At 48.5% G+C, this 21,752-nt stretch overlaps 8 protein-coding genes across 8 annotated transcripts; 5 read left to right on the forward strand and 3 right to left on the reverse strand.

Moving 5' to 3' along the window:
• Positions 1-1,983: 1,983 nt before the first annotated feature.
• On the reverse strand, positions 1,984-5,319 carry F5B22DRAFT_642791 (glycosyltransferase family 35 protein; the record flags this gene model as incomplete). The annotated part of the gene is made up of 8 exons (XM_047978177.1): positions 1,984-2,385; positions 2,439-2,511; positions 2,562-3,478; positions 3,529-4,038; positions 4,092-4,357; positions 4,418-4,474; positions 4,786-5,049; positions 5,157-5,319. The coding sequence occupies 8 exons, from the start codon at positions 5,317-5,319 to the stop codon at positions 1,984-1,986; spliced, it is 2,652 nt and encodes an 883-aa protein (XP_047834394.1).
• A 1,624-nt stretch (positions 5,320-6,943) lies between these two features.
• On the reverse strand, positions 6,944-8,638 carry F5B22DRAFT_633818 (uncharacterized protein; the record flags this gene model as incomplete). Its single annotated transcript, XM_047976894.1, has 3 exons — positions 6,944-7,773; positions 7,933-8,321; positions 8,445-8,638. The coding sequence occupies 3 exons, from the start codon at positions 8,636-8,638 to the stop codon at positions 6,944-6,946; spliced, it is 1,413 nt and encodes a 470-aa protein (XP_047834395.1).
• A 2,404-nt stretch (positions 8,639-11,042) lies between these two features.
• On the forward strand, positions 11,043-13,087 carry F5B22DRAFT_659422 (glycoside hydrolase superfamily; the record flags this gene model as incomplete). The annotated part of the gene is made up of 3 exons (XM_047980197.1): positions 11,043-11,536; positions 11,586-12,146; positions 12,293-13,087. The coding sequence occupies 3 exons, from the start codon at positions 11,043-11,045 to the stop codon at positions 12,867-12,869; spliced, it is 1,632 nt and encodes a 543-aa protein (XP_047834396.1). The 3' UTR covers positions 12,870-13,087.
• Positions 13,088-13,304: 217 nt separating this feature from the next.
• Positions 13,305-14,159, reverse strand: F5B22DRAFT_642794 (uncharacterized protein; the record flags this gene model as incomplete). Its single annotated transcript, XM_047978178.1, has 3 exons — positions 13,305-13,732; positions 13,787-13,998; positions 14,065-14,159. 3 exons carry the CDS (start codon positions 14,157-14,159, stop codon positions 13,305-13,307), a joined length of 735 nt encoding a protein of 244 aa, XP_047834397.1.
• Positions 14,160-14,916: 757 nt separating this feature from the next.
• On the forward strand, positions 14,917-16,365 carry F5B22DRAFT_409918 (uncharacterized protein). Its single transcript, XM_047971554.1, has 4 exons — positions 14,917-15,164; positions 15,226-15,554; positions 15,630-15,866; positions 15,929-16,365. The coding sequence occupies exons 2-4, from the start codon at positions 15,498-15,500 to the stop codon at positions 16,160-16,162; spliced, it is 528 nt and encodes a 175-aa protein (XP_047834398.1). The 5' UTR covers positions 14,917-15,164; positions 15,226-15,497; the 3' UTR covers positions 16,163-16,365.
• A 589-nt stretch (positions 16,366-16,954) lies between these two features.
• Positions 16,955-18,156, forward strand: F5B22DRAFT_409957 (Isochorismatase-like protein). The gene is made up of 2 exons (XM_047971555.1): positions 16,955-17,532; positions 17,602-18,156. The coding sequence occupies exons 1-2, from the start codon at positions 17,382-17,384 to the stop codon at positions 18,015-18,017; spliced, it is 567 nt and encodes a 188-aa protein (XP_047834399.1). The 5' UTR covers positions 16,955-17,381; the 3' UTR covers positions 18,018-18,156.
• A 1-nt stretch (position 18,157) lies between these two features.
• F5B22DRAFT_410151 (uncharacterized protein) lies at positions 18,158-20,467 on the forward strand. Its single transcript, XM_047971556.1, has 3 exons — positions 18,158-18,658; positions 18,721-19,042; positions 19,096-20,467. Exons 1-3 carry the CDS (start codon positions 18,555-18,557, stop codon positions 20,113-20,115), a joined length of 1,446 nt encoding a protein of 481 aa, XP_047834400.1. The 5' UTR covers positions 18,158-18,554; the 3' UTR covers positions 20,116-20,467.
• Positions 20,468-20,896: 429 nt separating this feature from the next.
• Positions 20,897-21,629, forward strand: F5B22DRAFT_642798 (histone acetyltransferase subunit NuA4-domain-containing protein; the record flags this gene model as incomplete). The annotated part of the gene is made up of 3 exons (XM_047978179.1): positions 20,897-21,037; positions 21,122-21,331; positions 21,405-21,629. 3 exons carry the CDS (start codon positions 20,897-20,899, stop codon positions 21,627-21,629), a joined length of 576 nt encoding a protein of 191 aa, XP_047834401.1.
• Positions 21,630-21,752: the final 123 nt, after the last annotated feature.

The following is a 21,752-nucleotide window of genomic DNA, read 5'->3' on the forward strand; positions in this document are numbered from 1 at the left end:
GTTTTAATTATGGTATGCTAGCCATAGGAGGAATGAAAGCGGCCATCTTAGAATTCACGGTAATCATAAGTAAATCTAAGCCGACAGTCCCGATCTCGTTCAATTGTTGAAGGACAGGGCGACTAGGAAAACAGAATGTAATTTTAAACTAAGTTATTACTATCCTACTTTCTCGACGTCTTAATTCCAAAACGAGAAAACAATCGTGCATGATTTCGCTTGCCAGCCGGTCTCGTGAGATTCTTCAATGATTTGAGTGTACTCGCTCGACGATCGTCGCCGCGAGGGGTCGCAAAGTCGACTTGAATATAATCAGCTCCTCCGCGCTCTCTCATCAGCATGAGATGCTTCGGTGTAACGGCGGAGTTGTGCAGCTTGGATTGCTCTTCATCTCCCCATACGATAGACGCATTTAAGATAGCTATCGCCCTTTCACTCTGCGCTCCTCTCCCCTCTCCGCGTGCCGTGCATCGGATGAGGTCAATTAATGGTCCGGAAGCCTGATATATGTCATCCAAGATCTCTATGTTAGACTGGACTCCATTAGCACAGCAGTTACAATCAGATTGTGAATGGTTTAACCCTTTGCTGGCGGCTTGGGCGTTTCTAGGGGACAAGCAGACGTGGGCCCCTGTATACCAGCAGTCAACGTGACTTATGCATGATGGAGAATAACCCTGTGAGACCTGAGGAACGGTATGTTCGTTACAGACCACATGGCGCAACCGAACTTTGAAAGTGAGATTTGGCCCGACAACATATATTGGGGGTTGACAGGGAAACATCCACTCCCCATTGTTGAAAACTGGTCCTTCTTGACTTGGCGGAGCCATTGTTACAAGAACATGAGATGTTTTTCTAGCAGGAAATGCTGGGAGATATTAGTCTGTTTTATAGAGTTGATGGAGGAAGTATATAGTTCTTAAAGCATAAAACAATGTCATTGTTTGCCTCCATTGGCCTGATTGTTGGATTGTTGTGTGGTCCACAACAAAGGAGTTGGCTTTGTTAAAGCAATAATTGTAAAAATGACATGATATAACTCGTTGCATCACTGTCCTACTTCTAAGATCCTTTTATTCCTTACAAATTTGATTCACATTCATAATGGACTGTAGCTAACAAGCTAAGGCATAACGCTATAGCAATTATGATGATCTAGATAGTTAGTAATTTCTCAGGACAACCCCTACACTCTATATCGCTTATAATCGCACTTTCAAGACCACCGATAGATATTACATGGCCAAACATCATAGCAGCCTAGGTCGTTGTTACACGTGCAACCTCTGTGCTAGCTGAACATGCAGCTCGCCTTGCACTTCGGCCGTACGAAGGACCATTGCAGGCTGTTCGTGATCTCTCAAGACATGCAGGCAATATTGGGCAACATTGGAAAGTGAGGTTATACAGACTTCGCTTCTTGAAACAGACCCCAGAGACCTAGGCGGTTTGGGCTGGCAGATCAGTTGTATATAGAGTCAAGTCAACCCACCAACAGCCAAGAATGAGTTGGTTGGTTAAGGACTCATGTAGCCCTAATTGTTTATTATAATCTGAATTGCCTTAAGATTCCAAGCCCAGTGTTACTGCCCTTGTTATAGTCGTTGTATTCTGAATAGCTTCAAATCTAAACCTTGTTACTAGCAGATGTTATATCACTGAAGAAACCCTTTAATATGAAAGTCAAGATATAGAACCTGTAAATATTTAAGTTATGCTCTTTATGATCTTCGTGAAAAATAAATGTATTGTGAGCTATTGATGATGTAGCGGTTCTTGGCGAATTGCTTTCTCATAAGCACCCTAGCACCGAAAAAAACTCACGCCCGCCGACTGATATATTACTACCGAATCACTTTTTGAACCTCTCAATCCTTCCCTGCCACATGCTGTGTATAGAGGAACTGTAGAAAGCAGCGAAAGAGGAGCTAATAACTGGGCATTTCCCCAGCTTCTGCTGCCATTTCTCAGTAGGTAGGGCTAAACAGCTAGCGGTTCGATATTCCAAATGCCCTCTGCGTATTCGTTGATGCAGCGATCAGAGCTAAAGAAACCCATGCGGGCTACGCTGCGAATACACTTGGAGATCCATTCTTCCTGGTTTTGGTACTCCGCATCAACCATCTTGTGAGTGTCAATGTATGACTGGAAGTCATCGGATACTAGGTAGTAGTCCCCATGATCGCGGACGGCAGAAATCATGGCACTGAAATCATTAGGCTCTCCAAACATGCCGCTTTGAATAGCCTCGAACACTTTTTCTAGATTTGAATCAATGGGGTGCGCTCCATACGTGTGTGCATGGCGCAAATCCTCGACATCCTCGGAGAGTGTTCCGAATAGGAAGATGTTCTCTTGGCCAATTTCGCGTGTAATCTCAATCTATAGACAATAAGCATATATATCAGTCGGAAAGCAATAGGAGGCATGCTTACGTTGGCACCATCACAGGTACCGATAATCAATCCACCATTCAAAACAAATTTCATGTTGCTTGTTCCAGACGCTCTATTACCTCGTCAGCTTGTGAAATCGGGAGACTAATTGGCGTGACTTACTCTGTACCAGCTGTCGAGATATGCTCACTCAGATCTGAGGCAGGAATGATCATCTCAGCCTTGCTTACATTATAGTCTTCCAGAAAGATGACTTTCAGCAAGTCGCCGATATCAGCGTCTTTATTGACAAGACTTCCCACGTTATTGATGAGATGGATAATTTGTTTGGCCATCCAATAACCGGGAGCCGCCTTCCCGCCAAAGATAGAAACACGGGGCTGTTCTTTCTTTCTCTCTTCAGGACTCATCGCCTTTAGAGTCAAATATCGATGTATAACACCAAATATGTTTAATTGCTGCCGCTTGTATTCGTGGATTCTTTTCACCTGAACATCGAACAATGCAGCCGGGTTGACATTGATGTTCAAAGTAGATTTGATATACTTGGCTAGGCGGACTTTGTTGGCATATTTGATCTCAGCCCACTCTTTCCTGAATTGTTTGTCATCCACGAAATGCTCTAGTTGGTTGAGGAGTGTAAGGTCCTTCAGAAATTGATGACTACCAACTTTGCTCGCGATCAACTCCGACAGTCGAGGGTTCGCTTGGTGCAACCATCTCCTCGGCGTGATGCCGTTTGTGACGTTTGTGAACTTGTCTTGGCCGAAAATGGCAACGAAATCCCTGAAAATAGTTGTCTGAATTAGGTCGGAGTGGAGTTCAGCAACGCCGTTGACCTTGTGAGAACCAACGACAGCCAAGAATGCCATTCGGACCATCTTTGGCTGAGATTCCTCTATGATAGAGACTCGGCGTAGCATATCTCTGTCATCAGGGAATCGCTTCTCGACCGACTGGAGGAAGAAGAGATTGATATCATAGATTATTTGGAGATGACGAGGCAGGAGGTGCTGTATCAGACCAACTGGCCATTTCTCGAGAGCTTCGGGGAGGACCGTGTGATTCGTATAACCAAACTTAACTGCCATTAGCCCGTACTTCTCAAGCTAACGACGATAGCACTTACGGTTGATGTAACGATAGTCCATGCCTCATCCCACTCAAGACCTTCGACGTCGATTAGGATGCGCTGCAATTCAACAATGGCAAGAGTGGGATGGGTATCATTGAGCTGAATGGCGACCTGATCTGAGAACTCGCTCCACTTGCGCTTGGACTTCTTGAATCGGCGAACGATGTCATGAAGTGACGCAGCTACCCAAAAGTACTGCTGTTTGAGACGTAGCTCCTTTCCTCGGTCTAAATTATCGTTGGGATATAACACGGCACTGATCGTCTCGGCTCTTTGCTGATCGGCCACTGAGCTTTCGTACTCCCCACTGTTGAACTTCTGAAAATCAAACTCGCCGCTGGCTGCTTTGCTGGACCACAACCGCAAGTTATTGGTAGAAGGAGTATCATACCCTGGTGTAGGAACATCATAGGCGACAGCGATGACCGTTTCACCACCTTCCCACTTAGCCACTGTCTTCCCGTTCTCATCCTGGCTCTTGGTGACGTGGCCGTAGAATTGTATCTGCCGCAACATTAGTTCTACATCTGATTCGAGTGGGTTACGGTGTAACTCACATCAACAGTAACATCGTGCCTAGGGAACTCCCATGGGTTAAAGTCGAGCCAATAGTCAGGTACTTCAACCTGGTATCCATCAATAATCTCTTGTTTGAAGATGCCGTAGCGGTATCTCAACCCATAGCCCCATGCAGGATAGTTCAAAGAGGCCATGCTATCGAGGAAGCATGCTGCTAGTCTCCCTAAGCCACCATTACCTAGTGCGGCATCGTGCTCCTGGCCAATGAGGTCTTCAATGCGGAATCCCAACTCGGCAAGTCCCTCTAAACTTTGATTAGCCCTGCTCAACCCAACGCATTTGGGAACAATCGAGGGTGCTATACCTTTGGCAACATCTTTAGCACGGAGATTGAGCATCGCATTGTCGAATGCCCGACCCACTGAGCGCATAGAAATGTGTTAGTCGATTTATCTAGTATGAGACAGTGGCTACGTAAGGTAAGGCACGTGAGGAGTAGGATTTCACATCCATGACACTGAGATCTGTCTGGGCGGTGCGTTTTATGTAACGGGATATGGAATTTAGATTCAGGGACGCGGGTTGGAACCAGTTTTTCCATATGTTAGTTGATTGTTTGCGAGCACACTCCTGAGTACTTTTTAACATCGTCGTGCTTCTCAGGAGTGCCTTTGGCTCAGGATGAGGCGGAGAGTGTGATAAAGGCGAAAAAAAAAACCGAGAATTACGTACTTAGGAATTCTAAACTGAGGTAGTAAATACGCTTGCTATCCGTAAACGTCTGGCGTTGCTGAGTCTTGTTCCAATCCTTGACCAAGCGGTCTCGGAAGGCTAGACTGGCCGCTGAGTACGCAGCTGTCTCGTCGCAATTGTATATGCTTCGAGCCAAGGTAGTCTCAACATGTCGAACGACCTCTTTCTCGAAATCATCCTTGTTTGTGAAGCCAGAAAACTCATTCTTCGTCCATGCTGCGCGCTGGGGTTCGGGAATAGAAGCTAGACAGAGGATGAGCTACTGCAATGGGACGCGAGATTGATCAAATTCACTTCAAGGCACACATGTACAGCCTCAAAAATAGCATAATTACTTTGTGATGACTAACCTTCCACGTTTTTTATTTCACCGGCACCAAACCCGGTAAAGGTACGCTTGTGTTTAGGTCGAGAAATACCAGCAGGCCCTATTGAGCCGACGATGTCGACTATTGGAGCTCCCATTGAAGGACGCCGTTCCCTCGTGGGCAGGGATTGCTCTGCAGAAGCCATCGGATCGGGTTGTTTCCTTTGGGACGAAACCACGTAATTAGCTCGGGAGGCCAGCAAAAGCCAAATTTGAGGACCCGGGTCCAACAGGATGGGCCTTGATAGATATAAATGCACGCGTAAACATAGCCGTGGTATGCTACCGCCCTATCCAAATGACGACCTCACAGAGATGGCCGGGAACTACAAGTAGGCATGGAATGCGATGTGGGGTAGATACCGGTATGTCTGGGGTCGGGGTAATTGGAGCTAGAGGTCGAACTAGGAGAATGGCGCTCACCGTTGGTGCTAACTAGCGATCGGTCGATCAAGAGTGGAGGTGTTCTAGGCTCTGGCTCGTGTTGCCCAACACAGACCCAACACTAACCACAGAATAGACGCAGATAAGATGGGGCTGCGGGCCAAGGGTAGAAGGACGCGAGGGCACAAGTGAGGGCAAGACGACGGATAGTGGTCGATGCAATCTATTATTTATATACCAAGATGTAGGTAGGCTAGGGTGGTGGAAGAGAATGATGGAGCGCGGGTCACGCGTCTACGAAGATAGATAGGAATGGGCAGATAGAGGGACGGCAGGGCAGACGAGAATGAGGAGAAAACCCGAGGACAGAAACTGAGAAAAACTGAGGAGAAACACCGAGTGAAGGACCAAGCAAGCATGCGATACAACTCCAAGCAAGCTCGAGAAGCACAATGACGCAGTTGAAGCTCCTTCCTGGCCGGAATATCACCTGACCCACAGGTGATGAAGGCATGAAGGTCCAGTAGATGGTCCACTGTAACTTCAGTAGCATCCAACTGCATACCTGCCTACCTACTACCTAGGTATGTACAGGTAGGCATAGGTATAACTACACCAAAATTGTACCGTTCTGTTAGGTCTCTTCCCCTCTTCTTTGTAACTCGACACAACAGAAAACACACGCATAGTAAGTACGAGATTGCCCACTTCGCCGCATACGGTTCGTGAGCCGGGTGTGGAGGATGGGCATTCATTAGCCAGGGAGGCGATGTGGGCTGACACGCATACATGCAAAGTGCTCGCTGCGTGTACATACCTAGGCCGCCCGAAGATGGGGCAGGTGAGGAGGCATAGAGTCAGTCTTCTGATAGACAGGCACAACGGAACCGATACCATCTCCCTGTAGGCAGGATGCACACGAGGCGCAAGTGCAAGATATGACCGATCCAGGCAGTTTCGTCATAGTCGATCGATACCGAGTTTCTATCGGAAGTTATCCCCAGCAATAGCCTGGGGTGGTCATGGCCACGAAATTCCCAACACGCAACCAGAGTGGTATGAACACTCGCCCAAGTCTGGCTGGTGTATTGAGGTATAGAACATAGGTAGGTAATGTCATGATGTCGGTAGCTGTAAGCTACACCCGTTGGGCGGGCTCTTTACTCGAAGAACTTCTGAACGTGGGTATGGCAACGCACCGAGATATTGCGTGGTAAAGTAACTCGGTCGTTGACGACAGCTAGAATGATAGAATCGGGCCAATCGTCGCGTTAGTTTAGAGCAGAGAGTTTGTGTCTGCGCGCGATAAGTCATTTCGCAAAGGCTGTAATGATTTGTGATTTGAAGATTGAGTTCCATGACGGATCTAGGATAGGATACCCACCATCAGTTTTCTGGAGGGGGTACAGTGGCAGTAAGTAGCCAGTTACGCTGTATAGGAAGATGAGACATATAAAAGTCAGCAGGCACAGGTCTCACGTCCTCCTGCCTCAGGGACTCCTCAAGAGCTTCCATGTCGTCTCGAAAAGCTTCACTGAACGGAGATGGCGGCGAGTCCTCGTTGCGCCTATTTCCGTCGATTGGTCTTCTTGGCACGTCAATGGACCGTTGCGCTGCTTCGAAGGCCTTGGACCGTGCCTCTTCCTCCTTCAGGGCCCGATGGCGATTCCAAATAGTCCATCTCCATTTATATAAGGCTTTGCACATCCATTGAGGAAGGATATACCCCAAGGTGGCCTTCGGGATCCTCCACGGAGTTAACGAGCGACTGCGTACAAGCTCATCCCTCCTCGCCTCTAATGTTTCCTCAAATCTACGAGCTTTATCGACAAAGAAGTCTCTCCCGTCGCCCATGTTGTTTTCTTTATAGGCTCTGAGCTCTTGGCCCTCGTATCCAGTAGACCTTGGGGGGGTGCTTCCATAGACAACGTTTGCCAGAACATCGACCTCTAAGACTGGCGCATAAACCCACAGAGATCGACCGTTCTCTTGCTCTGCGTGTTGAGATAACTCATAGCTCCACCCAAACTCCTCAAGGAAAAGCTCTTCGACGCTGCCCAATAGCTCAAGTATGTCGGATACACCATGCATAACGTCTTTGTTACCAAAGCAGACAGCATCTGCTGAAGATTCTAGTGCAATTCGCCTAATCCGCCTTAAATCATGGGGGTCAAACTGCCCGACATCCCAAAATTTATTACCACTCAAGAAATCGCCTACCATTTGAAATATCAGTAATTGTTATGTTGGGTATGAGCCATGACCGTAACAAGACTGTTAAAGTCTCTGGTGCTTGATGCAACCATAAGGAGAGACTTGATGATGACTTAGAGTCATCGAGTTACTGAAATAGAGCTAGAAAGGTAACGACGTACAGAATGGACGGTCTTCTCGGTCTTCAATCTTACCGAGGTACAGTACATCGGTCTTGAAGTTAAACCAGATACGTGGACCGCAGCTTCTCGTCGGAAATGCCAACTCATACCCAAACCCCATCAACACATGACGAGACTCTCTCGTAACATGTAGCATCGTAGGTATCGGTGCGGTGCTGTAAAATGAACTGGTACGCAGAAACTCCCACGCGACGTCGGGATTCTCGGATAGGAAGTTGTAAGGTATTTCCGGTACGTCTCTTGTTGGCTTCCAAGGGAGGGAGTTTCGAGAACGGGGACTATCGAACCCGTACCTCTCAAGAGTTGTCTGACGTCGTCCATCGTACCACTTCCACCGCACGGGTGGGAATGGGATACGTCCCCGCCAACTTCGTTTGCAGACTGGAGTCAGTATTTTCTATGCCGAGTCGAAGGTGAATCTAGGTTTGGGGAATATGTTGGAGCAACGAGGTTGAACAGTTGGTGAGAATAAGTGACTCTAGGGGACTCACTGGCGCGCGAAATACGCTATAGAAGGGCGAAGCTGTATCGGTACGAGGGATGTTCTGAATCTTTCTTCAAAATCATCCCTATCTTCGGTCTCTTCCAATACATGAACGAAACGGGGCGGCGATGCAAGTAGATATATCATCCGCCGAAGCTCGAACGGAAGGGCAACGAACTGGTGGAACGAATCGAGCACCATAGCTGGCATGTGTGCAATTGCAGGCTTCGCTCTGCATGGTCCGCTCAGGTTCTTCAGTGAATTTCTTCCTGTTGTTTTGTATTTCGAGCGTCGAGCGTGGCCATGTTCGGTGAGACGATTCTTGGTGCCGAGCAGTACTGACTGGCGGTGAGGTTAGCCAGTTGCCGAAATTTGCCCGGCCCATGTATTTCCCAGGATAGTCGTAAGCTTATCCTGCGCAGAAGGCTAGAACATACAACAGTGCAAGTCATAAGCAGTAAAGCACTCATGAACTGTTTCCGTTCTCATCGTGAATAGCACTGCAAACGTCCAAGAGACTGCTGTATGTTCAAGACCAGCACGATGACCGGTCGTCTTTGTGTCGTTATTTCAGTTCGGTTGAACAGGCATCTTACTCTTCGGCAATGTAAGATGAAGGAGCAAAAGAAGCTGGAGAATTGACTAGCGAGAAATTGGCAATTACTACCAACTTAATGCTTCTAGTCATAGATTCACAAATAATGAGAAGATATAACAAGGATTAAAGACAGAAAATGGTCAAGGTCATGAAGTCTTCCATTAATCTTCAACACAACTTAATTGCCCGGCAGAACCGTTTCTTTGCTTTTCTTGTGACGGCCTGAAGAATATGTTGCTAGCCACCAGCACGATCCAGTATGTAAGAAGAGACAATATCTGAAAGAAGTTATTATCATGTTCCTAGAATGTAACTCTCACTTACTTCTAGCTCACATGTTGTCCTCCTCCAGCAGCAGAATGTCAGAATACTTGATCATACTTCCGATGCTCCTTTGTAGGTCGTTCTGAACCATACTACCCATCCTTTATAGATATTCTGTCGCCACAACCAGTCGACAGGGTAAACGCTACTGGAAAAGTGAATTGTCATGGCATGATTTGATCATAGATATCAAGAACCCAGATGAGCATTAGCTCAATCGACTGTTCTCTACACGAAGAAGCATAATGAGACAAATTATACGTACAGAGTACGTACCGAAGCATAACACGATGCAAAACTTGTGCTTGATCATGGAATATGCAACTTACTAGGGTACAATGCAATATTTAGATAGGAAATAGAGCAGAACGAGCCTTATCCAGATGACACTATAGTTGATTATACTGCGTAGAGCAAGTGGAAGGGGCAGAACGTGGTAATGCACAGTACATGTGTATGTGGTATTGAAATGTATGCCCAGGCTCGGCTAGAGAGGACCAGCCAGGATTCGACAAATGGGAATCTCGTCCCGCTTCGCCAATGCAATTAATTTGCCCTGAAAATAACAATGCATGGAATGTCCATCATCCTCGAATCGGCATCTTTGTCTCGCTATTTTGCCAAGGCAGCTAACTCTGCAAGAGTTTATTTCCAGTTGAAGCAAGCCATGGATAGTGTGCAAGAATATTCTCCGTGGCCTAGTTCCCAGCGAGCTTGGCTCTGGTTCGGCTTCGGTTGTACTACGTAAAATGGTATCCTGTACTTAGTACACGTTGCATAATGCTACACCATGCTGGATGATGAAGCACAGGGCAAAGAGGATGAAGGTCGGCCGGTATCGACTCTTAGGGAGTCGTCGTGCTACATGTAGTGCAAGGATTAGTATGCAAGGCATGCTCTAGACTGACAGCTTCCCATGCCAGAACTGCATAAGTTCAATATTTCTTACTTAATAGTGTAGATCGACAACAATCAAATGGACGGTTGAGGAGACGCAGCCAATTGACCACCATCCTTAGACCTCTCAGATCTCCTCTTCATCTGCTGGCCAGATTCCATTCCCTTGTCAACTGCACGCATAAAGCAGACCCTGATTAGGCAAAGCCTAGCCAATATGAAGACGTGCGCTCCTTGGCCTTCTATATTACCGGTCCTCCATCGTGGAGACTATTTTTGCCGCAAAAAGAGATAAGATCGTCTCCTCACTCACCAATCTCAATTCGTCGCCTCCTTTCATAAGCATCCTATTTTCTGTCTGTGGGTATGTGGGCAATTGCGCGGGATGCTAGAGTCGTATTTCCCGATGCCCACTTGCGATGACGGCTTCTTACGACGTTGCTCTCTACACAGGCTAATAGATTACCTGCATGATATATTGCTTGCGTGATGGAGGATTTCTTCACTGGTCCACGAGTCTCCGTGAGCTGCCGCGCCAGCTAGCTTATTCTGCTCCTACACATGAAACAGAGAGATGGCTAGACGTTAAGCGATGGCAGTTCTAGACCTACACAGACAGCTGGGGGCCCTCAAGCTACTTAGAAGGTTGGTGGCTCGACGCCGCTGGTCAACGCGTGTTGCAGGGCCCCATGATCTTTGATATAAGTGATTTGACAAAGCGGTAGCTTTCAATGTCGATATTTTATCCTGCCTCTGGAAACATTATAGGGAAATACACCAGTCAAGATGAAAAGAGATAGCTCTTGGGTGCTTGCGTGCAGCCTTTTAGTCAAGGCTGCGTCTGCGATCGAGAGCTCAGGCGAGTGCGCACTCGCAACAACGACGACTGTGTACTTGCCTACAACGATATATGTATTTGCGCCAAATATAACGAGCAGCCGGGATGGCATTTCATGCGTCGCTACTTCATCCTCTATAACAAGAAGCCCACCGGCCAGCTCAAGTAGTGAGACTACCGATGTGATCAGCACTCCCACGAGTACGTCAGGAATCTCTACAAGCAGCTCCAGTCCCGGGACGACGATATCTTCAACAAGTGTGACCAGCATCAGCACTACCCCCACAATCCCAAGCAATGGCAGTACTATAACACAGAGCTCCACGCCCATAAACACCGGGCTGCCAACGCCGACAAGCATTGGGGGCTTACCACCACCGCCTCCTCCACCCCCTTCAGGCCCCTTTAGGGGGTACAAGAACGCCGTCTACTTCACAAACTGGTCCGTCCCACCTCCAGTTGGACATAACCAGCTGCTGACATATTTTTAGGGGGATTTCCCAAGAAAAGTTTCTCCCCCACAGGCTTCCGGTAGACGATTTAAGTCATATACTCTACGCGTTCGCAGATATCGCACCCAACGGGACGGTAATATCAGCAGACCCCGTAGTCGACCTGGCCCAAAAATATCCCGATGATGACCACTGGGAAAGGGGCCGTAACGCCTACGGGGCCGTGAAGCAACTGTATATTCATAAGAAATGGAACCGGCAGCTGAAGGTCTTGCTATCCGTTGGCGGCGGCCAGTACTCGCCCAAGTTCGCAGCCGCAACATCGACAGAGATGCGTCGGCAGACATTCGCCAAATCTGCCGTCAAGCTCGTGACGGATTGGGGCTTTGATGGTATCGACATTGACTGGGAGTACCCGACGAACGAAGCCGAGAAGGAGAGCCTGGTCAAACTAGTCGCGGCCTGTCGCGAGGCCTTTGACCGGTACTCGTTCCATAACCGCCTTGCTTATCGGTTCTTGGTCACAGTAGCTAGCCCCGCAGGCCCGGCGAACTGGGAGTTCGTCGACCTGCCGCGCATGGATCGATACGTCGATATCTGGTAAGTTACACATTCTACGCCTTTCCTTATCCTTGTTCCATCTCCTTCGTGTCGAAATAGCGTTCTCGGTGTGTATTGCCCACGTGGCGCCTGGGAGTGGAGGGATATATACTCGTAAGACCATTGGCATTAACATCTCGGCTTAGGCATCTTATGTCCTATGACTACTCAGGCAGTTGGTATTCGAAGAGCGGGCACCAAGCCAATGTGTTCGCCAACCAAGAGAACGAGGCGTCAACGCCCCTCAACACCGACGACGCGGTGCGGTACTACAAGTCGCACGGTATACACGGGCGAAAGATTGTGATCGGATCACCGCTGTACGGGCGCTCATTCAACGGAACTTCGGGATTGGGCCAGAATTACACGTCGGTCGGTAGCGGCGGCCCTTCGCCGGGCGTGTGGTACTACAAAGACCTGCCGAAGGCGGGGTCGCGGGTAGAGTTCGATGATGTGGCCAAGGCGACGTATAGTTACGACGCGAAGGCCCGCGAATTGATTACTTACGACGATGTCCGCAGCACCGAGTTCAAGGCCCGCTATGTGCGGAACAGAGAACTCGGCGGTGCGTTTTTCTGGGAAGCGAGCGGTGACCGAGCAGGGCGCGGCAGTCTCGTGAAGACTATGTACCGCACCTTGGACTGGTTAGAGAGAACGCCGAACAACTTGCGCTACCCGACCAGTCAGTACATGAACATTCGGCGTGGCATGCCAGGCGCCTAGTCGACCACGGTTATCTGTGAACTTGTTGAACATGACTTTGAAGAGGGAAAAAAAATAAGGAAAATCTTGGGTCATAGAATACTTCGATGTTGCTACATTGTATGATTGATAGGGTAATCTTCTCGATACAAATGGGTCACTTTAGTTCTTACCGATTTCTCAAATAAATATCTAACCTAGCACCAGCACACATCTTCCCCACCTCTTTCCTTTTCTTTCCTTTTCCTCAAGAGCTTGAACTGGGAAACAAGCAATGACACTAGCTGTCCGGCCAGGCTAGAATAGTCATCTCTCGGCTGCACGCTAGACATAACATGTAGGAACAATAGAGTTGTTTATCGTGCCGAGCTTGCCCAGGTAGATAATTATGTCTAATACCGGGAACGTTGGGAATTGTGAGAAATAAAATGTATTGACTCTAGATGTGGCTAGCTCTTATGTCTCAGCGTATTCGTAAGCGCCTGTTGACTCTTCAACGGGGACCTCAATCTTAGCTTCTTCGATTTCCTTGCCATTAACTCTAATACCGGCACGCATGACATCTCCAGGAACGACCGGTCCAACACCCTTCGGAGTTCCCGTTAAGACGATGTCACCCTTCTCTAGAGTCATGACTTTAGAGATGGCGCTCAGCATTTGGGGAACTCGGAAGAGGAAAAGCTCTGTTGAGTCATTCTGCTTAACCTCGTTATTGACAGACAGATATAGTTCTATGGAGTGAGGGTTGGGGATGGCCGATTTTGGGATAATATTGCTCATAGGCAGGAAGGTGTCAAAGCCCTTGTTGATGGACCAGGGCAAGCCCTTCTTTTTGGCCTCCCATTGGACATTCCTAGCAGTCATGTCAATGCCCAGCGCATAGCCTACAAGAAAGCATTAGTCGTCAGTATTTAACAAGAAGGGTGGAGACTGCTCACTCTCAATGGCGTCGATAGCACCAGCTTCATCCTCAACGGGGAAGTCCTTCAATGTCTTTCCCATAATTAGGGCAAGCTCAACCTCATAGCTAAGTTCGACACCCCTAGGCCGTATGACAGGGCCCTCTCCTGGGAGCAGGATGGAACTGGTCGGCTTTAAGAAGTAAAAAGGCTGCTTAGGCCGGGCGCTGTTGAGCTCAGCGACATGGTCCCTGAAATGCAGACTGTTAACTACCTAGCAAATTCCCGCAAGAAGACGAGCGAGAGGGTTGACTTACGCATAGTTGCGACCGATGCACACGACCTTGCGCGCTTGCTTGAGGCTGGCTGCTGATGTCGAGGCCATGGCGAAACCGCGACGAAAGACGTTCATGATGTCGAACTACGAGTGACTGTACCCAGGTCACTGTCGCCCCGCGTGTTATATACTGGTGTATGCTTGTATATCCTAGCTCTACCTATCGGGTATATTTTATACCTAGACTCCTCTAACAGCTCGGATGCGGGGCCGACGGCGGACGGAAGTTGATGGCTGGGTGGACGTCAGAGATGAGCAGCAATTGGTGATTCGCCAATGCGGCTTTATATTTTTCTGCTCGGGCCAGCCGCCGGCATGTCTTCGCTGAGCAGAGGCTCGGTGGGGCGTTGCGCTTGGTTCACCTCAACTCTGGTCCAGCAACTGGAATTGGCGCCGAAGGGACGGTCGAAAATGTAGATCCGGCCAGTTCGGCGCCAGCGCTAGAGCGCTTTGCGTAAAAGTTGCCGTCAAGGTCAAGGAGTGCCATCATACTTTAGGTGTGTATGTAAATTTGGTGTGTTCCTGGGGCTATGATATTAGAACTACACAAAGATGTACTGATGTAAGAGCTGTATAACATCGTAATCATTGACTGGGAGGAGGGTATGCCGGAGGAGTGGAAGCGGCCGTTACATACCCATCTAACACACATTCTGCCAAAGGAGTTATTTATCTAAGTATACATGTAATAGTCACGAGGCAGAAAGGGCTCGCCCAGACTGTCATGCCTACCGTATTCTAAATATAAATAATAGACGGGTTATTTTGAGCTTCTCGCACAGAGAGGCCTGTACGGACAATATCACGTCTTATATAGTAGGTAGGTTTTAGTACTTACTTAGTACGTAGATTTCCGCAGTCATTGTTAGATACAGTACCTGATCTGATACTTAAACGCGGGGACGACACAGAGGATCCACATTGTGCAGTCAGAGGTATCAACGTATATGTAAGTATGTGCAGTAGTTGATGATCTAGACTTTCAACGTTTGAAGTTGGTACCGGATATAATTCACTCCTCATCTACTTTCTCCATTAGGTGTACGACGTATGTAGCTAGCCAGCCATAACTTTAAGTCGGTATGGAAATGGTGTGTTGCACACGCGACAAATACCCAGTACTGACAGTACTACGGTGTAGGTAGTATTGTACTGAGTTTTTCTCTCCCCGCTGCAACAACGTAATACCAAACATCTCACCTCCTGTTTTCCACCTACCTCACAGAATCTTCCTATTTCCCTCCCTACAAATATATACCTCTAATGCACCTAATGCTATGACATCCCGAGCTTTTCGTCTTCGTACTCGTTTGTCGTCACCATCATCATCATCATCATCATCATCGTCATCCTCCATCACCAACATCCACATCCGACGACTACTTATAGACACCTCCGACTCTATACCATATTATGGAGGCTCTACAGTTGGCCCAGATGCTGGCTGATCTGAATGATCTCCAGGCCGCCGTATGTCGTACTTTCGTGTCCACCTCTACCTCTCCACCACCGTGTTTCTGACTTTGTTGTCTTGTTTGACCACAGCAAGACCAAGCCGCTGCTAAAGCCCTCGTCTCTACGAACAAGACCCTTGACGCCCCCAACCAGCACAAGCCCCAGACGAATCATCAGCGAAGCGCTACCGAGAGTCGCATAACCTCACCTCCTCCCTCTGCTGGTCGCTTGACTGACAAATACGGCCGCCGAATCTTTTCGCCACCACTCTCCAGGACAAACTCCGCCACGCCTTCATCAATACCCGGCACTCCCCGCGGTGAACATGTGCGCCACTCGCCGTCTCCTCTTCTCTATTTCTCCATTTTACATACTAATGAGTAGCATAGGCCGATTCAGACGTCGACAGGGCTTCCACCCTGCTATCTCTCTACGAGATTCGCGCAAAATTAAGGGAGCAAGACAACAGCAGTTTGATGAAGGCGCGAGAGAAGATCAACGCTTTAGCTGCAAAGCAGCAGTTACAGCAGCGGACGGCGGCAGCAGAACAAAGAAAATCGGCGTTGGGTCATCAGCGAGAACGAAGTGAACCCTCTAATTTACATCACCCCGGAAGGACCTAGGCCGGTCTGAAGGGTTTTTGGGATTGATAAGCTATATGGCGATCGGAGTTAAGGGACACCTCGTGATGGACGAGTTGGGTTTTAGGGATATGCCCATGGAAGACACGCGACTGCAAGGGCATCGGCGTAAGTTGAAAGGAATATTCTGCTACTGGCCTCGCTTACTGGAGGGGAATTATTTCATTTACACTTTTCGTAATATTGATTGTAATGAAGGAACGGTACACGAATATATGACGTTACGGACTAGTATTGGTATGTCAAATATTCAGCATCATGTAATTCGTTCATCGATGGACTCGATATGATCAGTTCTGATACCCCCACCTGATATTACATATCGTTGTAGTATGAGGTTCCGTCATAGAGCGTTGAGTTATAATTGATTCGTTGCGCTTATAATTACTTAATTTGTTTCGGCAGATGCAAGTTCTGCGGTAATTAACATGCTGATCGACCTATTGTCACACGGGCTGAGAGCAGGCCGAGCCATTCCGCTGTAGGTAGGCAATGCATAAAAGACCTTGTCTATGTTTTCGATAATGTACTAATGTGTAGCCAGCAGACGGTCATAAATACAGCACGGGGGGCCCGGGAGATAAAAAAAAAAACCACCGATACTACCTGTAGCTTATAGATAAAAGGCAGAAGACGACGAGAAGCACCGAGGCATAAGGGACAGACAAAAGCCAGAAACATTTCTGATTTTCCTAATCCAATAGTGATAGCAATACCAACCACGGAGGACCGACATAATTGACAAATATCGATTCTGATACTAGGTCTCCGTATCATCGTAGAAACGGACTTCTGACTTACCGATGGCACTGTGTTACAATACATACATTTTCCTCTTGCTGCCTTCATTTACGATTAGTGTCTATTAACGGATTTAACGGGCATATATTTCTCAGCACATAGAGAATAAAGCTCGCGGACTATGCGAACCGGCTCCGGGCCTGCGGATACTCTCGTCATTGAAGTTGCTGCTAGTCCAATCATACCTGGCCTTCGTACCCGACCCGGCGTTGAACGACATCAAATCCAGGGCTTTCATATCTCGACGGATGGAAACAACTAAAGTGAGAAGGGGATATATAGTTGTAGCGTGTTCTCGCAAATTCGAAGAACTCTCGAAGCAGGATCTCATAGCTTATACTCTCAAAATACCAGTTTAACAAGTAGTAAAAATACTGTGTCAACCATCTATACGTACACTATGGGGAAAACCGCCTTCATCCTCCTCGACATTCAGACCGGAATTGTCGAGAGGCTTAATGGCGCCATGGATACGGAGAAATATCTTGCTAAGGTCTCTTCAACTTTAGCGGCAGCACGACAGGCTGGGATTCCGGTTGTACAAGTGACAAGTAAGCACCCCAAAGCTGTTGATTTCCCATGCGAACAATGCAAACAGTCTAACTTTTGATCCGCTATAGCTGGATTCCGGCCAAGCTACGCGGATGCCTCACCACGAAACCCGATGACAGCACAAGTCCGGGCCGCTGGTTTATTTAAAGACACGGACGCGGCCGTGCAACTGCATCCGACTATTGCCGAGGCGGCGACGGACGATATCCACATCAAGAAGCGACGGGTCTCGGCGCTCTACGGCACCGATTTGGACATCGTGTTAAGGTCCTCGGGAATCGAAAAGATCATTGTTGCTGGCCTTGCTACCAGTGGTGCTGTGCTGTCGACGGTTCGCCAGGCCTTTGACATGGACTATGAGATCACGGTCCTTGCCGACTTGTGCGCGGATACACAGCCTGAGGTGCACGAGACCTTACTTGGAAAAGTCCTCTCAAAACAGGCCACGGTTGTTAATGCAGATGAATGGGTGGCATCGCTCTAAGCTTTGAATACTTACTCCGTAGTTGCGAGCGTCTTTGATTAATATCTGGTCAGGCTTGTAAAAACGGGTCATGTATTATGGTAGGGCGCAGGCCACTGGCAGCACTGCAGGTGGATTCCTACAAAGACACTTCGAGGTAGATAGCAATTTACCTAAAGTTGTCCTTCCTGTTCTTACCTTCCTTTTCTTCAAGGCATCAGGTAATATATTCTTTCATAGAGCATCAAACAAGCAGTCGGCTTTTAGGCTGAAGAAATAGGTACCTAGGTGCCCCGTAAGTAACTGTGTACCCTCTAGCGACCTTTGGGTGCATAGGTACCCCTAGCGGCCGATAGAGGGTACCTAAGGTAAGTACCTAACGGTCCCAGAAACAGAACAGACGCGTCCCCAAAACTCCCACTTTCCAGCCCAATGCTTGCTTCCACAGACGTCACCTTTCCAATCTCCCTTCTCTCGCACAGTATTGCCGCGGAACAGCACGCCGCCCACGTCCATCTAGTACACAGAGGCACTTCTTGACGGCATCCAGCAACTCGAATGGCGGCAAGCGTGGATGCAAAGCTCCTGCGAGCTACCAAATTCCCCCCGGAGTTCAACCAAAAGGTCGACATGCAAAAGGTCAATCTTCAAGTTATGAAAAAGTTGGTGGATGGCAGTCTTCTGATCGACTACGCTACAGAGCAGCTGACCTCTTACAACGCAGATGGATAGCTAGCAGAATATCCGAAATCCTAGGCTCTGAAGACGACGTGGTTATAGAGCTATGCTTCAATCTGATTGACGGTCCTCGCTTCGTACGTTCGCGCTCAACCATTCCACTTCAACACGACAATGAGAGAAAATTGACTTGTTCTTTAAAGCCCGATATCAAATCCTTGCAAATTCAGCTCACGGGTTTCCTGGATAAAGACACCGCCCCCTTTTGTAAGGAGCTCTGGAAGCTTTGCTTGAGCGCCCAGTCCAGCCCACAAGGTGTCCCGAAAGAACTCTTAGAGGCCAAGAAGCTTGAACTCATTCAAGAGAAGGTCTGTTGTCCGCCTGATGTCTCCGACCGCTACCTGTAACTAATCAAGCCTAGATCGATGCAGATAAAGCTGCCGAGGAGGCTCGCGTCCGTCGAGAGACACAGGAGCGTCGAGATCGCGAGTTAACGGAAATTCGAGATCGTGAGCGACGAGACCGTAGCTTCCGTGGGGGCCGTGGGGACAATTGGCGCGGTGGTAGACGCGGTGGTGACAGAGCTTTTGACGATCGAAGAGGATTCGGACGTGGCGCGGGTCGAGGCGCATCCCCTCCGAGAAGAGACCGTGACTCATATCAAGGCAACCGTGATCGCTATGTGCCTGATGGGCGTCGTGGGGCACGAGAAGATTTCCGGCGTGGGCGCTCCCCAACCCGCTCAGCATCTACAGATTCACGCGATTCTCGCTCACGATCACCAAACGAGACCAACAAACGCAATCGGCGCAATAGTTCCACGAGTCCGCCCCGATATCGGGCTGGGAATAAATCTCCTCCTCGTTACAGGAAGCGAGATCGCTCGCTTGACCAAAAAAGGGTTTCTCGAGGCCGTGGCAATCACGGTCGAAATAACACATCTTCTCCCGACAGTTATTCTAGTTCGGAAGACAGTAGTAAATCACGCTCACCCGTCCGTAAAAGACGCAGATACTCCGACTCACCAAGTCGCTCAAGGTCTCCAACACGCAGAGATAGTCGCCGTTTGAGCCGCTCCCGATTGTCCTCGACATCTCGGTCCCGGTCCCGGTCTCGTAGCCCCAGACGACGACCGGCACGCGAGCTAATCAGCCGCAGTCCGTCGCCTAATCGCCGAGGCAGACTCAGGCGATCATTCACACGGAGCCTTACTCGATCAGCATCGCCTAAGGGCCACAGACGGTCTCGGCGCAGCTTAAGTAGAAGTAGGAGCAGGAGCAGAAGCAAGGATAGAGATATTAGCACATCTCCTGGACCCTCGAAGAACCGGACCCCCCGACCCCGTGACAACAGACCAGCTGATATTTCGGAAGATGAAGACATATCTCGATCGTCACGATATGATGCGGCCTCGGCGGCCAAGGAGGTTCGTTCTTCTTGATAGGGGTTCTGATTCTGGCTAATTCCCGTATCAAGAGCTGACTCTCTGTTGTCAGAGCAAGACATCACAGCAGCAGGCCAACAAGTTGAGAGAGAAACTCTTGAAAGATAAAATCATGAAGATGAGAAGAACCTCAAATAGCGACGCGGTTGAGAGGTGACGCTAATCTTGCCAGACATACAGATTTAGTATCTTGAAACACTGCATCAGCTACCCTTCCCAGTGCGGACTCCTGTATGGTATTGGATCGAGGTCAGTAGTTACGTTATCATTCATCCAATGGCTTGTTCGTCATTACCCTAGCATATACAGCCATTTATCAATGAGAACCCGCTAGAACGCTATATTTCTTCACTTAGATGCTAGTACCATTTCTCTACTGTTAATCGCGATTCTAAATAGATCGTAAGACTTTATGCCTGTAGATCAGGGTAGAGTCTACGGAGTACATACCTATACCTAGAACATATTGTAGGTCTTGGCTAGGTATCTACAGTGCCTGCAGCGCCAAGGAAATGGTACCTACCGTACCTAAGGAACCCCAGTCTGGGGCGGGCTTGATCTAGGTACGTGTACTAAGTAAATAAGGCGGGCTGGAATAAGCTACCTAGTGTGGGCCATCGGCTTCTCTGCTTTCAACTACATACATATGTAGGTAGTATTATTTCCATCGTGTCAACTTACGGTAGCCCCCTCTACTTTAAACCTACTGTAAACCCTCGGCGGCCGCCTGTTACAAGCTAGTCAAAAAGAACAGCACGTACGACTCTTCGATTTGATCATGTCGTCAGAAAACATACAGCCAGTTACGAACTCGGGCCATGGCGGCAATGGCGACCAGCCTGGAGTTGCGCACTATGAAAAGCAACGCCAGTACCTCAAGGAGCTACTTCAAAACAGGAAGCTAATCGAACGGCAGCTTGTAGGTTGTCTCCACGATACTTTGTACTACGCACAGCGTGTTCTTCGGGGTGCGGACTCAGGGCTGATGTGTCTTCTCTTCTAGGTCGCGCAAGAGCAGTCAATATTACAGAAGGAGACCGAATATCTCGAGAGCACGCCCTTTGGCAATATCATCACCGGCTTTGATGGCTATATCAAAGGCAATTCGAACGCCACAGCCCAGCGCAAACGCAACGGATTAATCGACCAGAACCGTATCTTCTCGCGTTCCTCCATCTCTCACAATCCTACTCATGTACGGCCCGACTCTCACGTAAATGTGGTTGCTCACCTGCGTAGGAGAGTGGCCAGGCAGAATACAGGAGAAAGCTGACGCGTTCCAATAGCCCGATCATGCAGATGCTCAATCTGCGACATCGACACCGGCGGCACCTACACCCGTAGATAAAGATAGCGGCTCCAACCATCCCACGCCGACGTCGACAACAACAGACAAGAAAGGAAGCAACGGCAAGAAGAAGAAAGCTAAGAAGGAGGCTGACGCCGAAGACAGTGAGGTGGACTCGCGCGAGAATAAGAAAATTCGCACCCATTTCGGATCGCGAAAGTAATAAATACGATCCAGTGGCTCCTGGTTTCACATATTTTGCCGGCGCATATCATTGTAAGGCGTCACATTTATAGGTTTGATTCATTTGATTCTGGCGCATTTGATGGTAGACAGATGGAATAAA

The sequence above is a fragment of the Xylaria bambusicola genome (assembly GCF_022495145.1).
Source record: "Xylaria bambusicola strain CBS 139988 unplaced genomic scaffold F5B22scaffold_5, whole genome shotgun sequence".
Lineage (NCBI taxonomy): Eukaryota > Fungi > Ascomycota > Sordariomycetes > Xylariales > Xylariaceae > Xylaria > Xylaria bambusicola.

What these genes read in the sequence shown, in the direction of transcription:
- F5B22DRAFT_409918 (XM_047971554.1), top strand. Translation starts at nt 15,498, where the DNA reads ATGGAGGCTCTACAGTTGGCCCAGATGCTGGCTGATCTGAATGATCTC. An exon ending in TGAATGATCTCCAGGCCGCC is followed by an intron (nt 15,555 to 15,629) that starts GTATGTCGTACT and finishes GTTTGACCACAG; the next exon opens with CAAGACCAAGCCGCTGCTAA. An exon ending in GCACTCCCCGCGGTGAACAT is followed by an intron (nt 15,867 to 15,928) that starts GTGCGCCACTCG and finishes TGAGTAGCATAG; the next exon opens with GCCGATTCAGACGTCGACAG.
- F5B22DRAFT_409957 (XM_047971555.1), top strand. Translation starts at nt 17,382, where the DNA reads ATGGGGAAAACCGCCTTCATCCTCCTCGACATTCAGACCGGAATTGTC. An exon ending in TCCGGTTGTACAAGTGACAA is followed by an intron (nt 17,533 to 17,601) that starts GTAAGCACCCCA and finishes GATCCGCTATAG; the next exon opens with CTGGATTCCGGCCAAGCTAC.
- F5B22DRAFT_410151 (XM_047971556.1), top strand. Translation starts at nt 18,555, where the DNA reads ATGGCGGCAAGCGTGGATGCAAAGCTCCTGCGAGCTACCAAATTCCCC. An exon ending in AATCTTCAAGTTATGAAAAA is followed by an intron (nt 18,659 to 18,720) that starts GTTGGTGGATGG and finishes CTTACAACGCAG; the next exon opens with ATGGATAGCTAGCAGAATAT. An exon ending in TTGAACTCATTCAAGAGAAG is followed by an intron (nt 19,043 to 19,095) that starts GTCTGTTGTCCG and finishes AATCAAGCCTAG; the next exon opens with ATCGATGCAGATAAAGCTGC.